The sequence below is a fragment of the Amborella trichopoda genome, chromosome 13, assembly GCF_054954075.1.
Source record: "Amborella trichopoda isolate Santa Cruz 75 chromosome 13, AtrichopodaSantaCruz75HAP2 v2.0, whole genome shotgun sequence".
Lineage (NCBI taxonomy): Eukaryota > Viridiplantae > Streptophyta > Magnoliopsida > Amborellales > Amborellaceae > Amborella > Amborella trichopoda.
In genome coordinates this window covers 8,754,890-8,782,084 of record NC_142348.1, presented here as the reverse complement: position 1 = coordinate 8,782,084, position 27,195 = coordinate 8,754,890, and the positions used below count along the sequence as shown (strand labels likewise).

Genomic DNA, 27,195 nt, shown 5'->3' with positions numbered 1-27,195 from the left:
TTCCTCTTCATTATCTTAATGAAATCTTATCGTTTCAAAAAAAAATTAAAAATTAAAAGGGAAAAAATAATGAAAAACATAACAAGGGAAAATAAGGGCAAAGGGAGATTGTATGGTTCGTTTTCCTTATGCCCCACTTGTTATCTTTATATAAAGTCACAATTATGGGGTATTTCGTTTACTACCACTGTTATGGCCACAGATAACGTCACAGGAGGAAGAAGAAAAAAGGCAAAGAAAAATGAGTATGACTTCACATAAGTTTCTTTAGAACAATTCATGCATGAACACGTTATAGGATAAAAAATAGATAGTACAAGAAATAGCTTGTTTTCCCTTTCATGCATGAATAATGCTTGCTTCATAGTTCACGCGAGGCATGCCTATTGATGATATCTCAAGATGCTAATGAAATAGGATCCCAAGACTTGTAAAAGGATTCGTTGCTCTGGCGGGAACATAATATGTATTTGCTCCCCTAAATAAAAATCATATTATGAATATTTATTGGACCTCAAATCTTTATGATAGGTGAATATTAGAGAATATTTTATTAAAGATTTAGAGAGATATAAGGAAGAGAAATTGTGGTTTTTGGAAAGATTCCAGACAAAAATTTGTTACCCTTAAGAAGTTTACATCTATTTCCCCTTAAAATTATGCCTCCCTTATTACCCAAAGCCATTTATTTAGAAAGACATAAATTATTAGAAACTGAAGTATAAAAACTCCAAAATAATTATATAATAATAATGAATAGGGAAAGGTTTCTATACTTCCCTTACAGCATAGAGGATATATGCTTCCCCTACCATCCAGCCCTCCAATTTTGATCAAGAGAGCCATTAACCATTTGATCTTAAATCCAACGTCTCAAAGTATTTTATTTTTAGTTTTTTTTATACAAATTTTATGAATATAAAATTTGGTACATGCCATATTCTCATTGGGAGGCACCTATAAAAAATATTAAAAATAAATTTCGATAAAATATAATGACCAAAATACCCCCTTAAAAATTTCAAGGGTATTTTTGTTATTTTATATTTTTGGGAAAAAAAATTTATATTTTTTGCTAGTGTGAGTTTAATAGAGGTTGGACACACAATATTTGGGGTTAAAATAGTTTATAGAAAAAATATTAAAAATAATATAGTGTAGAGACATGACATTGTGATTGGGACAATCTTAGCCCTCCATTCAGAATGGATGGTTGGATAAGGAGAAGTATGTAAATTTTATGTTGTAGGGAAAGCATAAAAAGCTTGCCCATAAGAATATAAGAGGCATATTTAAATATGAAAATAATGAAATGTAATTAATTATAAAACAAGTGGAAAAAGTAAAATTCAATGAGTTGAAATTAATTAGATAAAGACATACTAATATTTATTTAATCTATTTTTTTAAATGTATTTTTTATTTGTTTACTCATCCAGGGCATTGATCTCAATTAGGAGGCTCAATTAACAATTTTTTTGATAAATGGAAAACACTTATAATTATGAGCGAATTTCTATAGTATTTTGCTCATGGCTAATCATCGTCCAAAGTCTATCATACAATTACAGTTGTTTGAGAGCAGTTTCTAAAAATACTATTCATATAAAATTTAGATTGCGTGTACACCTAATCAACTTGCACTTAAATAAAATATTAAAAATAATTCTCAAAAAATAAAATGATGAAAATAACATTGAAATATTCATAGGGGTAATTTGGTAATTTTTAGTATTTGGATTATTTCTTTATATCTAATTTAGGTCCACCTCACTAACGTACGTACACACAGGCTAATCTGATTTGCAGAAAAATTATTAAAATTTAAACACTACCAGATAATCATGATTGTCTTAGTTGGAGATGAACCATAAACGAAATACAATAAAAATTCACTAATAAGTGTTTTTAAGTATTTTCCTTTGCAAATTATCCCTTTTTCTTATCAGAAATTAAGGAATGCTAAATTTGGAAGGAAGCCAAAGGGACTCTTCAAGTGTTAAATCTTCGAAGATAAAGGAAACCAAATTTAGTGGGTAGGCTTTGACTTTTACCCCTGCACGCGTGAGCACACTACGCAGGTGAAAGTTGTAACTTATTTTTAGCATATTATTCCCTTTTCATCATTCTTCTAAAGGTGTGTAATGGGGTTATTTGCCCTTTGAATCCATTATGATTCATAAGATCAAAGTACCATCAAAACTGAAAATAAGCTTGAAATTAAGATTCGGAAAAGACAGCAAATGACTAAGTGAATGGTATACATTAAATCAATAATATAATTGTCCATTATCGGTGATGGCCAACGAAGATCACCTATACCGTATCATGTTGCATTGTGACGAGCAAGGATTTAAAAAACGGATCGAAGATTTAGATCCGGCACCCAAAAAACTGGTCTACATCGATGAATCGATGATTTGGATCGTAGTTTTACTGTTTGGAAAAAATAGTGAACTGGAAAAAAAACACGTGAAAAAATAATGAACAGGACAAAAACCGGTATGGATCGATGAATTAGTGGTCCGGATCGCCGTTTTACTTTAGACAATCACCATTTGACTAGGTAGAATTATTGGTTCCCTTTTAGACTCAATCATTTTCCCATATATATGTGGAATCGGAATGGGGTGAGCAATTCCGAGGTCGGACTAGGCGATTCAGTGTTGACTCATCATTTTTTAAATCACTGGTCCATGAGTATGTTTTTTTTAAAATCATTGGTACAAAGTAAGTTATTTTGTTGTTGTTGGAGGGATTGTGTTATTCTTGGCCCGTGCTTTTGGCCTTGCACAAAAGCATCGTTCCCAAGGATTTACTTTTTGGTGTGGTTGTATAAGGGTGAGGCTCTAAATAATTAAAATAAGGTGCACCTTCAAATAGGGTCAATTGTAAAATTTATCGATACCGAAAATATTTATGATGACTTGTAAATTTATTTTCATTTAAAACCTAAAAAATAGTGTAGATCAAGTAGATATATATGTTGGTTATGTGGCATTTCAATGCCTTAAAGCCAATAGTCTTACACTTAGTGGGAGTTAAAGAGAGACTGAATCTGGATGCTTGGCGCACTAAGGCATAAATTCATATTCCCTGAGTATTTGAGGCATTGAGAGAAACATTTTGAGAGTGTGAACTTTCGGGGAGGTGTAAAGGTCACCTCCCAGTCATGAATATATTGATTAGAATGCCTCATAGTTGCTGTGATAAGCCAGGGCTTAGAAAATCCAATCGAGAATAATAGAACCCGAATATTTAAAAGAGTATTCGCCGAATGGTCGGCCCATGGGACATGAGCTCGTATCCTGACACGAGACTGTTTCATGGCATGTATACCCACAATTATTTCGGGAGGCCACTCTTCTATAGTATTATCTGACTTAGAAGAGCTAGTGCATATGTGCTTTAAGAGGACCCCTGTATTTGAGTAGGAAATCTCCCACAGAGGTGCACCAGTAATCCATTGAACCCCCGGTGACGGGAAGCTCTGGCTCAGCGACTTTGATGTGACTAATTACGTGTCTCTGTCATAGACTGTGGAGCATATATCCATTAGGTAGGCTTGAGACACCGGTGGAACGTCATTTAGGTTAGCCCAATGAAAAACTCCGACTAGTGTTATAAGTCTATAGATCTCATTTCCCTTTGGCTCAAGTTAATCTAAAATTGATGAGAAAAAATTTTCTATTGATGAAAAATTGTGTAATAATATTGAAAAATTATATAGAGAATTTTTTAGATTTTTGAAGAATTTTTTAGATGTTTTAAACACTAAAAAATGTGATTTCCAAATTTGTTTGATGTAAATACCAAACAAGGATATCCTTTGGGGTTGCCACATGAATCCCAAGTGGCTATAGGGATGCCATGTGGCACCCCCCACCTCCCCACTCGTGGATGACATCATGATGACGTCATATCCATGTGGGGACCTATTTGTCATTAATTCTTTTGTTGGTATTATGCTATAACATGACTTAAGTTTGATTTAAGTCATATGTTTTTTTTTTGCTCATATGTATCATTTTTGCAATGTATGAAGTCATGAGATTTTGAGAATTAATTTAATTTATATTATTATCCACATATGATTTTGTAGCGTGTGAGTATATCTTATGTGGCACCACCTTATGGGCTTGACCCAGTGAAACTTTAGTGTTGTTAAAATCATATTGGTGGTATCATAAGATATATTATTCACATATGTAGATGTCCCATATTACCTTTATGTCCATGTCCTTGTATTTTATTGACTCTCACAAATTATACAAAAACAATGGGTATAAGTGTAAACATGAATTTGGAGTTAATGGGAAATAAAACATAGAGTTAAGGGCTTCAAGGTAAAATGACTATAAACCTAGGTTTTGAGAAGTGAAGGGAGTCAAAAGCTTATCCATTGATCTTAGTGATAAGATATCGAGGAGTAGCTTAGATAAAAGCCTCTCATGTGCCATTGATCTAAGGCATCAAGGATCAAGATCAAATCTATCTTTATGATCTAAGTATAAAAATAACTTATGGGATCAATTATTACCTTAAATTGAGTATTCACTTCAAAGAGAGAGAGAGAGAGAGAGAGAGAGAGAGAGAGAGAGAGAGAGAGAGGCCTTGACAAAAATGTGGTAACTCATGAGACTATCTTCTTCCTTGATCTTTTATTTGAAACCCTTCAATGGAGTAGTCCATCATTTATGTGATCAAGCCCATACCATTGTTTCATTAATGTATTGATTTTGCTTCTCATATTTTTAATTCCTACTTCATTTCCATTATCAAAGCTTGTTGTGATTCTTAATTTACAGTAGCTTTCTTCATTTTTGGTCATGAAAACTTGATATTTGAATAGTCCCAAAGCAATAGTATAGTTCATACACATAGTATGTGTAGACCAGCTTGCTTGCTTCATGATCTTGAGCAGTTTCAACTTGATTTCTTGATCTTATTTTTCTATAATTTTTTACTGGGAATATACAACTGATGAGATGTTTATTTCATCATATTTGAGCATAAGAAATAGTCTATTGAGTTTCTTTTTTAATGTTGAAAAGTTCGTGTGGTCCCTTATGGACCACATGGTGTAGTTTCACCATATTTCTTTATTTTGTGTAGTATCTCTATCAAACTTTGAAAGGCTATTTTGATACATGTCTCTATCACGATTTGATCCCCATTAAGTGAAATAAATGTGATCATTTGCTTCCCATTAGATTGATCTTCTTGAGTTATTATTATCACCCGTGCCTTAGACAATGGGACAAAATTAAGTTCTCAAAAGGCCATTTCGTGGCCTGGGCACAAGGGGTTCGAACCATGGTTTTTCCATTGATGTTTGTATGTTAATTTAATGTATTTATTGTTATTAAATGGATTCATGATTCATTAAGTTGAGTATGTTGTATGAATATTGAGATTGTTTTTATTTTTATTTTTTATCTTGCGATATGAGCTATAATGCTATGCATTATTGTTTACGCAAATTGAAATCTTATTGAATTATTATGATCAAGTGTATGATGTGTATGAGATATTATGAGGATAAAGAATGAAGATGAAATTATCATATAATTTTGATATAATAAGAAATTGCGAGTGCAAGTCATGCAATATGTTGTAGAGATGTATAATATGAATATTTGAATATTATATTCAGTTTAATTGTACTTTTTAGTAATGGATTTGTAACGGACCTATTAGGGTTGAATTTTGTTATTCAAATGTGTATAAACCATGTTTGTAGGCTGGAATATATGTATTATGGTTTTGTATTGAGATATTCATGCATTTAAAATCTTGAGTTTTTATACAATGGAATTTTTTTAAAAAAGATTACATTTCTAGCCTATTGATCTTATACCACCAACAATATAAACACTTGAAAACCTTGAAAATTGACGATCTAGACAATGCGTTACAAGATGCACTAGTTCCTATATTTGAAGTCCATTTTCTCTTTGTGTCTATGTATCTCAAGGTCTAGATGATTGGATTGAAAGGTTTTTGGACATCAGAACAACTTCTTCTTGTGAAATTTTGAGGTCCACCTTCTTTTGATTGTTAACATCCTCAACCTTAAATCAATTATTTTCCTTTAGTTTTCAACATTATCATCAATGTTTTGGATGAGAATGGCAGAAATATATGCAAGACAAGGAGCCCCTCTGGGTGCAAGGTGTCATTTGCCAACATGAATATTATTCAAGTTATCTAATTGAGACCAATGAAGGTGTTTATTCGGAAGAAAATTGGATAATAGAGCAATAGCAAGCACCTCCATCGAAAGCCAAAACCGAAATTTAGGCAGAAATTCCAAATGGATCGAGCTCAAACTTCACAAACTTCACAAACTTCATTGACCAAGTTCAAACTTCAAAAGAAATTTTCTCAAACTTTGTGATACATCTAAGCTATCAAACTTCACATCGGATGGTTGTAAGTAATTGTGGTCACTTTGTATCAAAAGTAAATGGTCTCATTGTATACAATCCTATTTTCAAAAAGAATACCTGTGTCTAAATAAATTTTGGATGAAAGAAGGCCAAGGAAATAAAATCTCAAAACAATATACAGTAAAACCATTTATCTTTGGTATAAGGTGGTCACAATTAATCTTGGCCATTGGATGTAAAATTGAGCAATTGTATTTCTTCTTGTACCAAAAATAAATGCTCTCATTGTATACAAAGCCAAAAAAATCTTTGCGGAGTACTCAACAAGAATTTCTTTTCTCTTTATATCTAAAGAGCAGATTTAGCAGGCCTACGAATAAAAAACAACTTATTGCTGAGAGAAAAGACTTCGCCATAATTTCAGCCACTCCCAATATGGCTTTTAAGAATATTTAAAAAGTTAGGCTTCGGACCGACTACTCCACCCATGCTCCAGCCGAGTACTCGTCCGAGTCCTTGAAAATTATTTTAAAATTTAAAAAAATTTTAAAATTTAAAATAAGGAAAATATATTTAAAGTAAAATTTAATAAAGCACAACTATGGTAAAAAAAATAAAAAAATTGTATACAATGAGACAAATTTACTTTTTATATAAAGAAAATAGTTTCATCTGGGTTGGACTGCATTTATACATATGAGGTCCATGAAGTGTAAAGCATCCATTTTAAAGATGGATGCAAGTAGGTGTTTCATCTAAAAACAATGGAAACTAACAGTTCAAATGTTTTTTACTAGAATTATTATTTACATTTTTTTAAATTTATTTAATTTTTCATATTCATGATCTTCATGTTAGAGATTACATGTTCTTAAAAATTAAGTTTTAAAATCCACCTCAAAAATATATTTATTAAGAAGCCCACGTTTTTACATATGTGGGCTTGGCCGAATAGAAACCGGGTCCAAACTAAATCCTCGGAGCAATGCTTTTGTGCAGGAACAAAAACATGGGCCAAGAAGAACATAAACCTACAAAAAAAAAAAAAACAAAAAAAAACATACTTTCCATATACAAAGGGTGAGGTTTGTATAAGGTGTCGACCTTAAACAATCACGGCAAGGTGCATCTCATTAAAAGATGTATTTTCCGTGCCAAAATTCTAATGATGGCCTAAAAGTCAAAATTTCACCCCTATAATGAAATTGAAAACTTTGAGAATGCTGCAAATCTAGTAAATTTATGAGCACTCGAAAATATTAAAAATGGATGGTCTAAATAATATGTTATAAGATGGACTAATTATAGGACTTGAAATTTATTTATTCTTTCATATCTATATACATCGATGTTAAGATGATCAATTGCATAATTTTCTAGTGACAAACCAATCTTTTTCAATAGGTTTTTGAGGTACACCGTACTTCTATTGCATGATTATAAGGTTGACACCTTATATAAAATTTTTGATTTAAAAAATGAATAGTTAGCCAGGAGTCTCTCGCCCGTTTCGGTTTTTTTAAAATCTTCTAATTTTATTTAAATTTTTTGACTTTATTAAAATTTTATAATTTTACTTAATTTTTTTTAAAATCCCCAAGCTGCACCTCCACTGAGGAGCCGACTTTTCGAACGCTACCTCTAACTACCGCTGCAAACAACCGATATTTCGGCATATCAAGCCTTGACGTTGATGGTTAGGCCAAAAATATTTCAATGCCCATTCTTGTCATTTACCAAAAACAATTGGGAGCATTATAGTCATTGTACAAGGAGTAAAAGAAGTGTGAAGACTGCACAATTTTTCTCTGTAGAGACGACCTCGTAAGTACGGCAGCGGTCTTAAAACATAAAAGCCATCTCTTTTGGCCGGGAAAGGGTTTACCGGCCATAATTGTGCCGGGAAATTGTTTCCCGGCGTTCTGTCATTGTGGAACGAAATCTGAGGCTTCAATTTCAGGTTCAGGTTTTTCTTGTGCCAGGAGCTTTTAGCATGTAAAGGGAGTGGAGAAGAGGTTCTTCATCAGAAAAAAGCATAGAAGAGGTTACACTTTCACCTTTAGGTTCTTTCTGTCTTTTGTCACTTGGTGCTTTCCTTTTCTTGGATCTGGACTTTTTTCAGAGCTTTTCGGTCTCTTTTTTCCTCAATTATTGAGCTTCTTTTGTACTGAAACTTGTAAGTGCGCTGGAAAAGAGGGAAAAAAGCTCTTCTTTTGAGAAATTATTGGAGATTTCAAGGAATGCTTCAATCTTGAGCAAAATTTCGTTGATCATGTCTTCATTTGTCTGAAATAACAGCTATTTCTTTGTGTTTCTCTGAGTGTGGAAGCTTTTCTGGTACAGTGTAACTGAGTTTGCTTTACTAGTCCATTTATCTATCCCGGTTTTTACGTACATATACCTGTAACTATTTACTTCTTCCGGTTAAAGTTGGTAAGAGTAGCTGGGAATTAGTGGCGACACATCCTCTTTGAGAAAATTGACGTATCTTATGAAGAAGGCTTTAGATTTTAGGCTTTCTCCAATAAGTTTATTTGTGTCCTTTTATTTTTATTCATGCTCTTATTGTGGGAAAGATTTAGTTTGTCACCCTGTATGTGTTTAGTGTTAGTGATGTATATCTATTGCCAAATAGTTTACTGAAATCATCTGCAAGAAAGAAAGAAAGAAAGAAAGAAAGAAAGAAAGGAAAACCTCACATCATGCTTTTTGTTGGAAGTTTGACCTTTACTTGGACGAGCAGTGTCTTTAAGGGTTTTCTTCGTGAATTATGATGTTATTGCAATTTTTGTTGCATTTGATTTTGGTCATCTAATGGTTTATCGATGTCGACTGTAGTTCTTGAAGATGTAAGATGGAGTGAAAGTATTCTTGGGAAAGTTTGATTCTTTATGCTAGGCTTGCTTAATTTTCAATAGCAATGGTACTTTGCCTCATGTCCAGTAGGAATCTTGACATCTTTGTGATAGAAGCTTTTGATCTTATAAATTTTGACTTCATTCTTTCAGACTTGTCTTTAGAAAGTAATAGAATTACCGAATTATAATTGGAATTGATTGAACTCCAGAATGACTCAAAATTTTATTTGCAGGAAACTCATTTAAATTATCTTTATGGGCATTCCCTGTTATTTCTGGAGTGGTTTGTGGTGACTATGAGGTCATTGGATTCATGCAAGGAAGTTCATATGTAATATCATCCATCAAGAATTCTTGAGGGCTATGTAAAGACGGAAATCTGAGAGCTTTAAAAATTTCAAATATAGTGTTAAATATCTTTTGACAAAACCTACTCTTGACACTGCTAGGAAAGCCATACAAGTACTATGCATTGACAAACACTAAAAGGGTTGTTTAAGTATTTTCTTACTTCAGGAATTTGGGAGAGTGTTTGTTAGAAATGGGAGATCCTTTAGAGAGATTGGGGTCTGAAGCAGCGGCAGGACTAGAGTCATGCATGAAGGAGGAATTAAGCATGGACATTGATCCTCCATTTAGGCAGAATGTTGCGACGGCCGAGGATTGGAGGAAAGCTTTGCACAAGGTCGTTCCAGCAGTTGTTGTGCTCAGGACTACTGCACCTCGTGCATTTGACACTGAGGCTGCCGGTGCAAGCTATGCGACTGGATTTGTTGTTGACAAGTCTCGTGGGATAATTCTCACTAACCGCCATGTTGTTAAGCCTGGTATGTTCTATTATTGCGGACTATATTGGTTTCTTGCTTTGGCTACATTGTTGTCACATGGTTCTTTTGGAGGTTTTGTATTGATATTTTGCACTTAAACTTTTCTTGTTTAGGTGAAATTTGTGGTTTTCTTGATTGGGTAGGTGGTTATCACATGCTTCTTTTAGGATGTGGTATTGATAAATTTGTAGTCGCACGTTTCTTGTTTAAGGTGAAATGATCCTACATGTCTTTGTTGTGTTTTGATGGGGCCATAATTTTCTTTTCTTTGGCGCTTAGCTTCATTTGAATATGCGAGCGGTTTGATTGTCAGATGTCTTTTCATGTTTTAAATGTGGTTTTGAATAAGATGCATGAATGCTAAGGGTTTAAAGTGGGTATAGTGGGTATAGTGGGCTGCCGTGCTGCCAACCCTTATTCTGGATTATCAAACATGTTGTGTAGCCTTTCTGTGGCTTCTGTGCTGAGGATCTCTCTGTGATGATCGTTTACTGATGATCTTTACTTTTGAAAGCTCCTAGTTAGTGGCCATGTCATGGCATACTTACTTGCTAGGTGCTTCTTAATCATTTGCTTATGTTTGCGAGTTGACATCTTGTGTAAACTTTCATTGGATTCTTTTATTATCTTATTGTATGAGGGCTTCTTTCATTTTTCTGATGAGCTGTTGGGTAGTCTTTTTGGGAAGTATGGTATGATCCAAGAGACTATGGGGTTCTATTGGAGAAGGTTTAACCCTCAGAACTTGTTTTTGTTTGTGTTTTCTTACTGTTTAGGCGTTAGTTTTGTACTCAAGGTGTTTGTCCCTTATTTTGTTTGCATTTCACAATCTCTTCATGTTCTAAATGATTTCAATGTTTCGTGCTGGTTGTAGGGCCTGTAGTTGCAGAAGCTATGTTTGTCAACAGGGAAGAGATTCCTGTACACCCAATTTATCGTGATCCTGTAAGTCATTATTACTTTTTTGAAAGTGTGTCATTATTCCTTGAATTATACTCTACATCATTCTTTATATGTGTATATTTCTTAAAAATTATACCAATGAACTTCCATGTTGTTTCCTGTTGTATTCTTGTATTGTGGTTCGTTTAATCAACTAAGGTAAAATGCACTGTTTGTAGCTTTTTATGGTCAGATTGGAACCAAACTAGTGAAATACTTGAGGTACTCGATGCACCTATGTGGTACTTGCTGCATTATCAGTTTAACTGAGTCATTTTAGGATGAAAGGAAACTATCTATACAAATTATCCTTGTCTATATGGTTCATGCTGTTTTTCCTTGATAAGTAGATTTTTGCATTTCATATTTTAATATCTTCATTTACAGTTTACATGCTAAAAAGTGCTACTAAATTGTGAGAACATGCTGTTGAGAAATTGCATTTCCCTTCCAAAATGCATTTGATGGGACCACAAGGATGAGCTTGAGCCAGTGGGCTCTTTTAATTGATGGTGTGCATGACCAACAAGCGTACCCAGTGGAATTTCCACCATGAATCATGCAATAAATTTCTACAAATATGGTAACTTTATTGCAGCAATACACAAAACTGACCTCAAACATGTACATCCACAAATGGAAACCATCAACTTGCTGGCGACATCTCTGTCTGAGATAGTAAATTGTTGCTTGAAGTCAAAACTTGGCATTGAAATATGGGGAGTTTTGTGCGTCTCATGGAGTGAATGAACAAGGTTCTACAATCTACACTATGGGCTCCAACCTCTTCTTCAATTCGTGCCTGTTGACCAGGTTGTGGCCCGAGATTCTCTTGTCGAATAATGGAATTTCTAATTGCAGTGTTTTGTTGACTCACTTGTTGAGAAGGTGATTCCCCTTAATGTGCCCTGTCACATTGTTGGGAAATTTGGATGTAGGCAACTTCCTTGAGTAGGAGGACTTCCAACTTCAACCCATGAGGTGGGAACAGGAGAGGGGCCATTTCATTTCTTGCCTAGAAAATTGAGATGCTTTTTTTTTTTTTTGAAATTGTTAAATTGTTAGAAAATTGAGATGCTTTGACTTTGTAGAAAAAAAAAATGGAAATATTTTATGTATACCTATGAATGTAATATGTGTATTTCACACCAGTAATATTAGGATTTGTGTGCATTTTTTTTTTGTGACAGAACAAAACATTCACTATGTCATATATGAAAATTGATTAAAATAAAGTATATTCATGAAATATAAACATAGGCAGTAGATAATGCTACATGGACATCGAACATCAAACCTATTTTGTATGATATCTGTTGTAGAAATGAATGGAGTTGTGATTTATCGATGACAATATAACGAATGCATAAATAACTTTCTTTGATAGAAAACATACCAATTTCAAAATCATTATCTGCAGTCTTAATATTTAACCCTAATCCAATACCAGTGGAAGTTATCTAGAATACCATTTACCATTATAATACATAAGGAAAACCACAAAAGATACTTATATTGTTGCTTACAGTTGTGCAATGTATGTAATATTTGATGTAGAGAGCATGCAGGACTTTTTTTCAGTGGGACTTTTATTCATCTAATCACGTTTCAAATCTCTTCTTCATTCCTTGAACACAGTGTCACTTTGTCATCAACAGAATCTTCTCTATCCTCCATATACTGCATCTCCTCCTTATTCTCCTAGGTACCAGGATCCTGTCATCTTGTTTCTAGATTTTTCAGATTGGTGTTGTGATCTTGTATGCAATTCTGAAACTTTGGATAACCCTACAGCCTGCTCCATATTTATCCTTCTCAATGTTTCTCCTTTCAATACCCTTGCTTGTCAAGCCACTCTATACAGTTTTTTTTTTGAGAGAGAGTTAACTGTTTATTGAAGAAAAAAGAGTTTGTACAAGTGTTGGGTCTAGCGTTCCTTACAAAAATTGGGAGCTACCAAGACCCTAACGGGCAAGGTAATCCCTTTACAAAAAAGCCATAAAAGAGTTAAATGCTTGTGACAACAATGAGTTGACTTAGCAAAAATGGTGGAAGGGTTTATATCGCACCCTATTTACAACGGGAAGTGAGTAGAGCACTAAAAAGGAGAAAATGGCCCAGCTTGCTTAAGAAGGTTGAAGATTATCTGTAAGATCGGCTCCATCATTGGCCATGAGATCTGTGAGTGCGTTGGACGTCCTGAATGTATGCCTGCATGAGACGCTAATACCCCCCTGCAAATGAATTCAATCTCATCAACGATCGGCAGTAGATACCATGGTGGGAAAGACTTTCCGGATGCCCAAGAAATGATGTTGTATGAGTCCCCTTCAACTATTAAGTGGGATCCCCAAGATGGGTTGAAATGCTTGAGCCCTATCAACAGTGCTTTTGCTTCAGCATGTTGTGAGTCAGTATAGCCAAGGGATTCAGCGTACGTGAGTAGAATATTCGGTTCATGGTCTCGGAATACACCCCCAACCCCAGCTGGCCCTGGGTTACCCCTCGAGGAACCATCAAAATTGAGTTTGATAGTGCCTCTCGGGGGTGGTTGCCAGTTGTTGGATTTTTGAGATTTCTTAGGCTGATGAAAGAGGATATTACCCCATTTGCTAAGAAAAAAGTTTGTTGGTGTACCCGCAAAGACGTTGTGGTTGGTCGCCCAAAATGTTACCAAGGTCTTAATCTTGTGAAGGAGTGCAGGCAGTTGTTGATAACATCTCTGGAATATCCTATTGTTCCTTTTTATCCAAATGACCCATATGAGTGCGACAGTGGCAGCTTTCCATATTATTTTTTCAGCTTTAGGCCAGGGCTTGGCGAAATCTATGGATAGGAGGGAAGGAACCGTGGGTGGAGTAGCCCATTCAAGGCCAAAGAGGTGCAAAAGTCTACTCCTATCACACCTGTTCACAATGAATGAAGAGATGAGCGTTAGATTCCTCATCTTTTTGACACATAATACATTTGTTTGGGGTATGAATTCCCCTCTTTTTTAGTTGGTCCACAGTTAAGGCTCTCTGTGATCCAGCTATCCAATTGAAGGTCTGGACCCTTGGGGGTGCTATGGAAGACCATTTTGGCTAGCAACGAGGGAGGGTTGAAAGGCAGAGTGGGAGATTGAATGAGCCTTTTATAAAACGAGGCTACTGTGAAGCACCCAGAGGGAGAACCACTCTATATAGTTATCTATATAAACAACGTGATCCTGCAATATTAAAGGTTTAGAGAGCATTTTAGTTCACTGGTTATACTCCACAAATTTAGAGTAGGACACACTCGCCAAAAACTTATTCAAGTCTCTGTCAAAACTAAGATAATCAACACCAGGCTCTTTGTGAAGGTAAACATGGACATGGTTAAATTTAAATAGCTTGGGTTTTATATATATGAATATGTATGTATGTATGTATGTATGTAGGTATATGTGTGTGTGTGTGTGTGTAGATAGATAGATAGATAGATTGGCTTTTTAAACCTACCAAGGACAAACATGCTTGTATTCTTCTAGAAACACGAAATGCTCCATCTGTGAAATAGAAATTGTAATATTCAAATCTCCTTGTTCGGAATACAACCCTCCAAATTCTGGCTGAGAGCTGACATGACTTACACGAACTAGATCCACCTTGTAACAGGCCCACGCAGAGGCCGACTCGTGTGAATTAGTGTTTCAAAAAGTGCTAGGCGGCGCCCAGGCGGCCGTAGGGGTCCAAGCTGCCCAGTGCCTAGGCGGGCGCCCAGAACCTGGGCAGCCCAGTTGAACAAAATCATGCAAGCTAAAACAATAAAACCATACAAGCATACACTGATTGTCTGATACACACAAAAGTTAGATAGTGGAAACTAGAAAGTAGAAACTAAAAATAAGAAAAAGAAAATATATCGAAATTCTGAAAATATACAGTTTAGGACGCAATAGTCAACACTTAACACTCAACACCAAGAGTCAAGCACTCAAGCGTCTTCAACTCTTTATTCTTTAGTCATCATCATCATCAGAAGGAATAGGGTAAGCATCATCACATACATCAGATTTGAGTCCATCATCATTAGAGGCATCTCCCTCTTCAATATAATGCTCGTCCTCCTCTGTTTCTTCTGAATTTGCATCTTCTTCCTCTTCTTCTACCACCCTCTTACTATGTGCAGATAAAGCCCTAGGACTCCTGGCTGCTCTACCTTTTTTTATCTTTTTGTACTTCCTTGAACTCAAATATTGTATAATCTCCTCCTTGGTAGTCTCAGGAACATTTTTACACAGGGCAACATCCCCCTTAATACCGGCAAGGTATTTTTTGAACCGATAAATACCCCCATTAGTATCCTTTCCACAATAATTACATTTAATACGATTTTTGTCATTCGAATTCGGGTTATAACCTTACTTTCAATATGGATCACCACTTCTAAAAGAACTTGGAGAAGATATTTCCATAGAACGAGGCTCATTTTCATCATTTTCTAGTTTTTCTAAATTAAAAAATTGTCTAATCTCAATCCAAATAGCTTCAAGAATCTTTTTACAAGAAGCAACATTGCTTTTAATACTGGCAAGATGTTTCTTGAATCGGTTAATGCCCCCATTGGTATCTTTTTCACAAAAATTATACCTTATACAATTTTTATTGTTTGGTTTCGGGTTATGACTATACTTTCAACCCGGATCACCTCTTCTAGAAGAACCAAAAATAGATCTATTCAAATGACAAGGATTTGTTCCTGTTTTTGTTTTACAGAACTCAAATATTACTTAATCTCCTCTCTGATAGCTTCAGGAATATTTTTACAACGGGCAACATCGATGTTTCTTAAACCGGTTTATACCCCTTTTTGTAATTTTTTCACAATAATTGCATCTAATGTAATTTTTGTCATTTGGATTCGGGTTATATCCATATTTCCAACCCGGATCTCCACTTCGACTAGATCCTGAAGAAGACAATCTCAAAATAAAACAAGCAATCTAAAAATAAAGTTTTGCACTTACTTTGATTGCTCGAACTCCAAACTCTCACATCTACGATGTTTTCTGGTGCTAAAATATTTAAAAATACCCTTTAATACGATTAAAAAAACTCCAAAACTAAATCTAATCTACCTCGGTGATGTTTAGATCCATGTTCTGTAACTTTGAGAAACACTTCGATCCAATGAAAATCACAAAATCTAGTTTTTTTGAGGTTTCTTTCTCTAAAGTGGTTTCTTATGGGTTTAGGTTTCAAATGAACCTAAAACCCATCGTTAAAAGCTTTTATTTTAAAAAAAATTCAATAGAATAAAAAAAAAAAACCTCATTTCCGCCCCGAAGAGGGGCGTAGGCCCTAGGTGGCCGCCCAAGGCTGAGCGTGGGTGCCTGCCTAGGTGGGTGCCGGCGGCCTCCCAGGGACTGTTGCCTAGTTTGGCCGCCTAGGCCTGGGCGATGCTCCTAGGCTTTTTGGACCGCCTAGGCGCAGGGCGGTCCACTTTTTTGAACAAAGTGTGAAATAGAGACATTGACTCCTAATTCCTACTGCATCTTTTGGGTCAATGTTATGACCTGAAAAACTTATAACACTTCTAATTTTTTAGTAAGCAAACGTAGCTTCTAATATTCATCTTGATGATTGGAAAAAGCATAACTAACTTCTAATTTTTTTGTAAGCAAACTTAACTTCTGATGTTCATCTTGATGATTGGAAGAAAAGCAAACTTTTGTCACTAAATACTCTTACATGGTACATATGCAACCAGTAGTTAGATATATGACTCACACAATGCATAGTTCTAAAGTTCTGGCTTTGGATTTGGCTTATAGTGATTTTCAAAAGAACTTGGAAACATCCTGCACGTTTATGGAGATCAGCGTCTTCAGGTTTCAATGGTTTTGATAACGTGTAAACTTGAAGGAGAATTTTGATGAACTTATTCATTTAGTAAAAAAGAAACTAATCTCCTGTATAAAGATAATAAATATGCATTAGAACAATTGGGTAAATGACCCCTATATGTGTTACCGTAACATGATCAATAATCTCTATGTTTATTTGGGATAACATAAGATGGCAAAATAATGTAATGCATGCCAATGACTGATTATGTACAAGTAGGGATAATGCTTGTACTATTCATTTTGATGTGTATGTGGATGCAAGTATCGATGTTAACAACCAAGAAATGGACGACCCTACACATTTTAGCTCTTGGCCTTTTCTAGGTGCATGACTTTGGCTTCTTCCGTTATGACCCTGGAGCGATACAATTCCTGAACTACGAGGAGATCCCTCTTGATCCTGAAGCTGCAGCTGTTGGACTGGAGATTCGGGTTGTGGGTAATGACAGTGGTGAAAAGGTATGTGTATTGTGCTTTGTACATTTTGAGTCATTGCTCATGGAACGCTAGACAGTTCTACAGTAAAATATTTCATGCGTATCCGTAGATTAAGAAAAGAAGTTTGTTACTTTGTTTAAATTTTTTCAATCATGATTGATGAAGATTTCATTATTAGACATTGCAACACATGTATTACATGTAGCATACAAAAGTTATATGACTCAATAAAGAACATTGTGCAGAAATAGAAAAGTAAGAGCATTGGTTGATGCATCATATGTTTTATGTCTAAATCAGTAAAATGTCTGGAAATCCATTACTTTGAGTGCTATGCTGATGCCAATAAGAATCCTTTTAACTCAGATGAAAGATTCCATTTCTCCCGCTTGGAGTATATCTTTATAGGATAATTCTTGGTGATGTTTGCACCAAAAATTTGTATACAGTTTTAGGACATTGGAAGTAAACAATTACATGTTTGCTTGGTCTAAAAGAATTGCATTGCGTTCATTTCTGTGCAATGAGTTAGTAGCTCATTTGTCATAAGAGATAAGATTTTTGATGGTGATGGATTCTTTGCTTATGTTGTCATTATGAATTTCCAGGTTTCGATTTTGGCTGGGACCCTTGCTCGTTTGGACAGAGATGCTCCTCATTATAAAAAGTATGTTATTTTGTATATTTGAATTCCTTTGGTCTTATCCTATGACTGGGAATGGATAAGTACTTCCGATTATTTTTTAGTCATATGCTAAAACTTGAAACTTTTGGATCTTCGACTAAGTTCGCTAGGGAAACATGAGACAATATGCATCCATGTAGTTCTTTTCCTCTCTCATCAAGGATTGGTAAATCATCACTTGTATGCATCAATGGGTTAACCTACTGTTGTAGTAATCACATAGGTTTAGTGTCTCCACGAAAATGAATTTTGAAAATGATTTTCATGGTTTTGTATCAAATGCAGAATGTTTCCCAGCTCTTCTTTTTTGAATGTTCCAGCTCCATGGTCAGAGTAACCTATACATCCCTGCCAACCTCCCATAAGAAGCTTCAACAAGGAAAACCATTACCATTGTCTATGAAATCCCCATGTGACTAAGATTATGCATGTGATATATGCTATGAATGAATTTTGTGTCATTCTCCAGAAAATTGCTAAAATTCACTAGCATTTTTTATGTTGATTGTAACATATTGTTTTGAATTCATCCATTGATATGTCAGTTCTGGCTAGTCCACTTGAAGTGTCCTATGTTCAACATTTTCTTCCCAGTAATTTGTTACTACATAACTGGGTCTTTCCTTTCTGGAAGTTGGTGAAATATTGCCCGCTGCGTAATGTATCTGTGGACTTATTGGAGCATACCCCAATCAACATGAAACATAGTGAGGAAGGAATCAAGGATTCACATATAGAGGGTGTGAACTGGCTAGGGATAGGTACTTGTGGAGGTGATTGACTTTCTTTGTTGCATCTCGGCACATGTCACACCTATTGGGGAACTGTAATCTCCTGTCCTGAAGGTTATCATCTGATAGAAATCTTGTCCCTGACTATCAACCAGCCAAAACATGATTTATGAGTGCACATGCAAAGCCAACCGTGAACTTGGAAGTGGCATATCTCTGTTTTAAGGTCATAACAGTGTTACTAAGACTGGACCTCGGGTCGAACCAATGGAGGCACTGGTTCGATTGGACAGTTTGAGCTGGATCAGTTCACTGTCAATCTGGTAAAAAAAAAAACAGGAAAATACAAATAAATTAGAAACGAAGAATAAGGAAAAATCTAGAAATGTAAGACAAATTAGAAAATTATCAGGAACGTTAAGAAAATTATACATTCATAAATACACAAGATTAGAAGCCAAAGTTACAAAAAATATGTAAATACAACTCACTATATCATATGATGCCCTCTATTAGGGCACTAATTCTTCAAGCAATGACCATTTAGACTGTGAATTTGAATGGAAATGAGCAACTAAAGTGAATCACATCCATTGAACAAAAATTTGGCCTCCTTGCTGCCTAGGCAGTGGGTTCTGGGAGGGCATGCCTAAGGCGGGTGCCTTGGTGGTCTGGGTGCCCACCTAGTGCCATCCCTGAAAAAAAGAAAAAAAGAAAAACAAATTCAAATCCACCCAAACAAAAATAAGGCCTGGTATTGCCCTTCTCTCTCTCTCTCTCTCTCTCTCTCTCTCTCTCGGGTCCATGTGCTCTCTCTACATATGAGAAGAAGAAGAAGAAGAAGAAGAAGGACTGCAAGTGTTTGATGCGTGGCCTCTCTCTCTCTCCCCCGCACACACACACACAAAGATACACATGGACCCATATGCTCTCTCTTTACATGTAGAAGAATACAAAGAAGAAGATGACCTTCAAGTGTTCAATGCGAGGTCCCTCTCTCTCTCTCTCTTTCTCTCTCTCTCTCTCTCTCTCGATCTCGACATATCCTCAAGTGTTCAAAACCTCTCTCTCTCACAAATACGTATCCAAAAGGGAAAAAAAAGAAAAGAAAGCGAGGATGGTCTTTAAGAATTTCATGCGAGACCTCCAGCACACACATACGTGCGCATGCACATACACACACACATTCACAAAACACACACACACACACACAAAGCAACATATGGCCCATACCCCTGGGTGGCCCGCCTAGGCAGCCGCATCTGCCTTCTTGAACATTGATCACATCATATCGCTATGAACATATCCAGCTATCCATAATTAAAAATTACTAAGCCCCATGGCTCATGCTGTCATGCTCCCACTGGCTTACATAAATTCATAAGGAGTCAAGGACAAAAATTCATGAGCCATGAATTCATGAAGGCACAAAAAAAATCAGCCCACAATCCCCTTCCTGTGATCCCACAGTTAGATTGCTATAAATGCTCTTATATATGGTAATGCTAAACACGAATAAATCCAAATTATGTGCGATCATCATCTTCATCTTCATCTCCTTCTTCTTCGTCATCATCATTGAATTCCTCACCAGTAAAACCCTCTAAATCAGCATCTCTACAAACTATGAGAAAGATTATATATTACTTAGTTATAAACTTATTATTTACTAATAAATCATATGCATAAGAGCGTAAAAATCTTACTAAGTTATTAATATTTACTATAAAATCAAGCTTTTATAGTTTAGCATAGAACTTAAAATTTACCTCCTTGTGGTGGTTCCATCTTCATCTAGTCATCTGATTCTTTTGCAATGCCTTCAAGAACTGTGTGCTATTGCTCAACAACCCATTCTTCAACTATAGTGATCTTCACCATGTCAATTGGTCCGAGCATGTGGGTCTTTGAATGGTCCTACATTTCTTAACATTTCATATTAGTTAAAATTTTAAACATAAGAACTTTACAATTGTTGAATGCATAATAGCAAATATTAGAAGAAGCTATTGTCTATACCTCAGCCTCAAGTTGTATTGCATGAAAACCAAGTTGTTCAACCTCTTATGCCTCAACAGATTTTGCATGTCCTTATGTATGCATTGGCGCATGCTCCTATTCCTCGCGCATCCCCTTGCATTGCATGTTTGGCTAAGGATACAAGCGGCCAACTTTTGAAGTCTGAGAGCATCCCTACCAATTTGCTCTTAGCCTTTTAGAAAATAAAAAAATGTGAGATATTATAATTTCTATTAAACCTTAAGAGGATAAAAATTCGATTAATAAAATGCATTATGTGAAAGGAAACTGTCATGTTCATATAAGAATATCAATAAAGAACTGCATCCAAGAGACCTTGGTGAGGGATGCGTTGAATCGTTGATGACATGAAGCTTTGTGAGACCTTGGTGAGGGATGCATTGATGCTGGCTATGGCCAGGGCTTCTACCTGTCTGGGACTCCCCCCGCTATACCATACTCCCACCTTATCCACCCTAGAATCTCTCCCCATTCTCCCCTTATCAACCAAAAGCAAGCCTCTGCTTCAATCCCCTCCCATCCTACTCCGCTGCTTTCTCAACCTTCTACCACTCCCTCTCCCTGCATCTGTTCCCATTAGATGCTTCCCTCCCTCCCTCAATCCTAAGCCTGGCTGTCCCTCAATTTCCTCCGTATCAGTCCCTTCAATCCTGTTTGATTGGGCATTTTTTCCCCTGCAGAGATGATTTCAGAAGTATAGAGAGGTGGGCTCAGAAAATTTGGGATGAGCAAACTTTGGTTGCCGCCCTCTCTCAAGCGGCGATTTGCTTTTCTCTTTCCCCTCTAAGGCCATCTTAGATAGAGCTCTACAATGGAAAAATCCCCCATTCAAATGAGCTTCTCTTTTGCTTTCGCGGTGGACCACTGAGTTTGGAGCTACTCGTCCCCACATGATCTGTCTTCGGGCTTTCCCGGTTGACCACTGAGTTTGGATCTACTCGCCCCCACATGATCCGTCTTCGGATTGCCCACATCCCTTTACAAGCATGGCATCAATTGACTTTCAAGAATATTGGAGATGCTTGTGGAAACTTCATATCTACAACAATGGAAATCCCTAGAAGTCTTGCCCTTGGGGTCCATCTAGATCCTCATCAACACTGTGCATCCCAATTTTATCCCGTCTTTCCTCTTGCTCGTTATTGAAGGCCTTTTCTTTTGCGCCTCCCTAACCTGGTACCCGGCCTCACCCTCTGTAAGTCGCCATATCCAGGATCACCACGCAGACCACACATGAGCCCCAAACCTGACCATAGTCAGCCGGCTGATCCAAAAGGGTGGACTACCGTATCTAGAAGGCGTAGGAAAATAGCCCATTGCAACCGCAAAAGGGATCATCATAAAGCCCACATTGTGCGACCTAAGCCACCCATGGAAGTGCCTCATCACCCCTCTTGTGCTCATGCTGCCACATATGTGGAAGCCTCGGTCAACACCCCCCATCTGCCACCCGCCCACAATACTATGATTCCAGCATACCCGTTTGTCCCTTCCTTGAGCCCCTACACCCATGTGCCACCACCCTCTTCCCTCGTCCAGGCGGCCCAATCAATTTCGCCCTCTCACGTGCCCACCCTTCACACCCTTGGCCCTATCCAGATGTCACCCTCTCCTCTCATCCCTCCCCATCCCATAACTTCGTCCTACGGTGCTCCTCTCTTCCCCCCCTTCCCTCAAATCTTGGTCCCTCCATGTACCCACTAACTCCATCACATGCGGTCCCCCACAAGCCTTTTGCTTTGGTCGTCGACCTTCGCCCTCTTATCTCAACCGTCGATCTTGGATCCAGGGACCTTGGTCCTTATGCCACCGCACCCTCTTCTCGCTCAACCCCTATCCTTGCTCTCTCTCTCTCTCCCTCCAACAGTAGCCCTCAGCCAGAGACTATGATCCCCCTCCAACATAACCCCTCTTTATCCCTCTCTGTCCCCTCAGTTGCCACCTCCACCCCCACATCCTTCCTCCCTCTATTAATTCACGATTCCACCAGCAAGCACACGACCTCGGCCTTGGCCTTGCCCTCACCTTCGCCCTTTCCCCCCTCTTGTCCTCTACCAACACCTCTAGAAGTCGCCTCCCTCCAACCACCGCTCGTATCGGTCTCTCTTGATGCGGTGGGCTCATGGCTGGATATACTTTCTTTGCACGTTGAGGCCTTCCAAGCTATGCCGTCTTTGCTTGACGATTCGCCGAAGGTGATACCTCTTCCTCTAGAGCCTTTGTCTCCCGACTCACCTCTCATTGATCTCAACTTCTCTTCGCCCACCCTTTTGCCCTCTATTACTGCCGCTCCCCCCCCCCAATTCCCCCATATCCAAGCCTAGACTTGGAGTCCCCTTCCTTATATTCTCCGGCACTCCCACCATCGAGAGGAGTCTTTACCCACCCCCATTCTCTTCCACTGACTCCTTTTATGCCACACTAACCATATTTTCAGCCACCTTTCTCTGGCCCTGCTTACTTCAGTGGCCTCTCCCTCCCCTCATTTCCCCTATGTCATCCCTTGATTCCGTTCAACCCCTCTCAGCCCCTCCAAAGCAAGCTTTACTACCAACTTCAGCCCCACCCTACCCCATCAACAATGAGTAGGCCCCCCTGTAACACTTGCACTGTACCCCTCGTTCCATCCCACCCCATCCCACCACCTGAAGCCCCACCAACAGCCCACCCCTCTCCCACTTTTCATCCCAATACCACGACACCGGAGCCTTCACCCCAATCCCAAGGCCACTGGCCCCCTGCAGACAATCGCACATCTCAATTCTGTGGGATCAAGTTTCATTGAGGCACTGGACAACGCCCAAGGGGACATTAACACAATCTTGAAGGTTATGAGCCTTTGCTACAATGGCCCCCAGGAGGCCCTCATAGCTTTCATCTTTCCAGAGGCCGACTGTCAACCCAAGACTTCTTCTAAAGGCAGAAGAGAGCTAGCTAACCTAGCTTTTGGAATTAGCTATGGTCTTGCATCAGACGTTGATCAGGGGACTTCCTTCGCTCCCCACAACTTGGCGGTCCTCCAGACATGTCCCCTCCCCCCCTCCCCCCCCACCCACCCACCCTCAATTATGAAGATTTTGACATGGAATATCAGGAGTTTGGGTGAACCCCAAAAACACAGAAACACCCTCAACTTTGTTTCCTTACACTCCTCTACCATCTTGGCTCTAACAGAAACTAAACTCCCTGCCCCATCCCTTCCTCTTTTTCGTTAGGTCTGGGTGGTCACGACTTTATCAATGGGTGTCTTTGGACACTCAAGGGGCCTTTGGGGGTATTTGGGACCCAACCTCCACAACATCACTTCCTCAGCCGTAGGTGTCTTCTCGGTCTCCATGTCCCTTGCGAGAGTGGCCGACACCTTCCCTTGGAAATTTACAGTTGTATATGGTCCCAAGGCCCCCTCTCTCAGACCCTGTTTCTAGGAGGAATTGAATAGGGAGCTCTGGTCTTCCACCACAATTGGTGCATTGGTGGGGACTTCAACATCACCCGGTGGTCGAGGGGAACTCCAATTCCCCCATCTCCCATTTTCGACCTCATGACGTGGATAGAATTACTTGATCTCCTCTTCAAGGGGCCTCCTTTACTTGGTTGGACCATTTCGCCAATTCCACTCTCTCCAAGTTGGATAGGTACCTCATTTCTTTGGGTTGGGATGTTGCCTTCCCAAGGACTCATTCCCTCGCCGCCCTAAACCCACATCTGACCACTGCCCAATTCTCCTGGACACCGCCCCTCCCCTTTGCATCTCCAAGCGTTTTAGATTTGAGTTGGCTTGACTAGAGGAACATAATCCTCTCCACTTCATTGGACTCTGGTGAACCTCTTTCTCGAACCAAGTCCACGGTTGGGCAGGGTACCGCCTCCAAAGTAAGGCCTGGAGTGCCCAACTTCTGGGCAATTTTCGTACCAAAAAGGAATCCCTCCTACATGACATTCAACAATGGGATTCCATTGAGGAGCATCGCTCCCTCTTGGATGATGAGAGAACGGCTCAATCCCAAGCAAAGTTTGAGTTACAACTCCTACTATGGAAAGAGGAGATATATTAGTCACACTGATTCAAAGTTAAATGGCTGTAACACGGTGATCTCAACATTACTCCTCAAAATAGCCAACTGCAGAAGGAGGGGCAACACAATCACCCAGATAAAAGTTGGGAAGAAGTGCTCGACCAGGCTCTGTAGCTCGAGAGTGTCATTATAAACTCCTTTCAGAAACTCTTCGAGGCTTCCAGGGGCCTAAGACCTACCTTGGCAAACCTAACCTTTCAAACCATTCCCCCCAACTTGGCAGCCTGGCTCGAACGCCCCTTCGAGACGGTTGAGATCCTCAAGGCCATCTCCAACCATGGTCAAGATCGAGCCCCGTTACCTGATGGATTCCTGGTCTCCCTCTTCAAAACCTTTTAGAAGGAGGGGCAACACAATCACCCAGATAAAAGTTGGGAAGAAGTGCTCGACCAGGCTCCGTAGCTCGAGAGTGCCATTATAAACTCCTTTCGGAAACTCTTCGAGGCTTCCAGGGGCCTAAGACCTACATTGGCAAACCTAACCTTTCAAACCATTCCCCCCAACTTGGCAGCCTGGCTCGAACGCCCCTTCGAGACGGTTGAGATCCTCAAGGCCATCTCCAACCTTGGTCAAGATCGAGCCCCGTTACCTGATGGATTCCTGGTCTCCCTCTTCAAAACCTTTTGGGACTCTTTTAGCGAGGATCTCCTCGCTTTCTTTCAAGAATTCCATGCCAGAGGGATTATCCATTGAGGAATGAATTCCACATTCATCGCTCTTGTTCGAAGGGGCTGAAGAACTCAAAAGACTTCAGGCCAATTAGTCTCATGAATCATCAATAGCTCATAAAAAAATACTCTCCAAAGTCCTCGCTTCAAGTCTGCGAGAGCTGCTTGGTTGGGTGATCTCTCCCACCCAAGGAGTTTTTCTTTAAAGATAGGCAAATCGTCGATGGGGCCTTCATAGCCCATGTGGCCATCCATTCTAGGCACCTCGCCAAATCCCCTGGTTTGATCATCAAGCTCGACTGGGAGAAAGCCTATGACCACGTAGACTGGTCCATCCTAGACGAAACCTTTCTTTGTATGGGTTTCGGGGCCCAGTGGAGAACCTGGATCAGAGGCTGTATTTCAAGGCCTTTTTTCTTCATCCTGATCAGTGATTCCCCCAAAGGCTTCTTCTCCCCTGTAGGGGGCTCCACCAGGGCGACCCCCTCTCCCCATTTTTGTTTGTGATTGTTGCCTGAATTTTCAGTAGATCGATCTCGAGAATGTACCTGGCCGTTTGCTCAAATGTTTGACTGATTTCCCACCACCAATATGCTGATGACACCTTGCTGTTTTGAGAGGCCTCCTCCGAACAGCTAGAGACCCTTCACCTCTTCCTCAAATTGTTTGAGATGGCCATGGGCCTTAGGGTAAATATGGCCAAATCAAAGATGCTCGGTGTGGCAATGAATCCTTCCCTAGGGGCTGCTCTTTCGATGGGTTGCCTTCCTCTTTTTTGGGCCTACCATTATGATTAGGCAAACCTAGACTCTGCCTCTAGAGCACATTATTGATAAATTTGACCAAAGGTTGGCAGGGAGGAAAGGCAGATTCTTATAATCAGCGGGTTGTCTTACCCTTATCAAAGCCATCCTTTCTAGCATCCCTAGCTTTCATATGTCTCTATTCCATATGCCGTCCTCGCTCGTCCTCCGCCTTGAGAAACTCATGAGAGCTTCCTGTGGTTCAGGCCTTGGCATGGCGATAAAACTCTCTTCTGGCTCGACCCGTGGCTGGACGATATCCCTCTGAAGGAACAATATCTCATCCTGTTCCTGCTAGCATAAGACCCCAATGCTATGGTGGAATCGCAATTTGAGACGGTGGGTAATAGGAGGGTGTGGAGTTCAATCTTTAGAAGACGTTGACTGATTATGAAGTGCAGCCTTTCTTAGGCCTCTCTGCCACCCTAAGCTCAAGCTTCCTCCCTTTCCAGGGCCTAGATAAACTACCCCCAACCACTCTGGAAGCTTCTCGGTGGCTTCCTTCTACTTGTTCCTTTCTCACCCCTAAATCCTTCACTCCCGGGCTGTTCCCATTGTGAACAAAGCTTGGACCGCCCTGGTTCCACCCAAAATCTAGTTGTTCAACTGGATCGCTGCTTCTTAGAGAGCCCTCACAGTGGATCTACTGCAAAGGAGGGGGCTCCAAATCCCCAACAGGTTCATCATGTGTATTGACGAAGAGGAAAGCAACGCCCACCTCTTTATCTATTGCAAGCTGGCCTTCTACCCTCTGGGCCGATCTCCTCTAACTTTTCCATTGACAATGGGTAACCCCACCCAGTGTTCCCCAACTGTTTTGCTCAGCGCCTCAGCCTTCTCACCCCCTTGGCCGAAGGCTGGTA

The 27,195-nt window shown here is 38.9% G+C and overlaps 1 protein-coding gene across 11 annotated transcripts in view; it reads left to right on the top strand.

Annotated features, from left to right (window-relative positions):
* Window positions 1-8,178: 8,178 nt before the first annotated feature.
* Window positions 8,179-27,195, top strand: part of DEG7 (DegP protease 7) — a 61,708-nt gene continuing 42,691 nt past the window's right edge. The window contains exons 1-7 of one of the 11 annotated variants that reach the window (XM_088857161.1): window positions 8,179-8,216; window positions 8,359-8,436; window positions 9,484-9,615; window positions 9,767-10,077; window positions 10,952-11,022; window positions 17,216-17,350; window positions 17,938-17,996. In XM_088857161.1, coding sequence (XP_088713287.1) covers window positions 9,614-9,615; window positions 9,767-10,077; window positions 10,952-11,022; window positions 17,216-17,350; window positions 17,938-17,996 — 578 coding nt within the window. In that variant the 5' untranslated portion in view covers window positions 8,179-8,216; window positions 8,359-8,436; window positions 9,484-9,613. Of the gene's footprint in view, window positions 8,221-8,352; window positions 8,437-8,545; window positions 8,730-9,254; window positions 9,316-9,483; window positions 9,616-9,766; window positions 10,078-10,951; window positions 11,023-17,215; window positions 17,351-17,937; window positions 17,997-27,195 lie in introns of those variants that run through there. The other 10 variants (XM_088857159.1, XM_088857162.1, XM_088857160.1 and 7 more) reach the window with 10 other exon arrangements.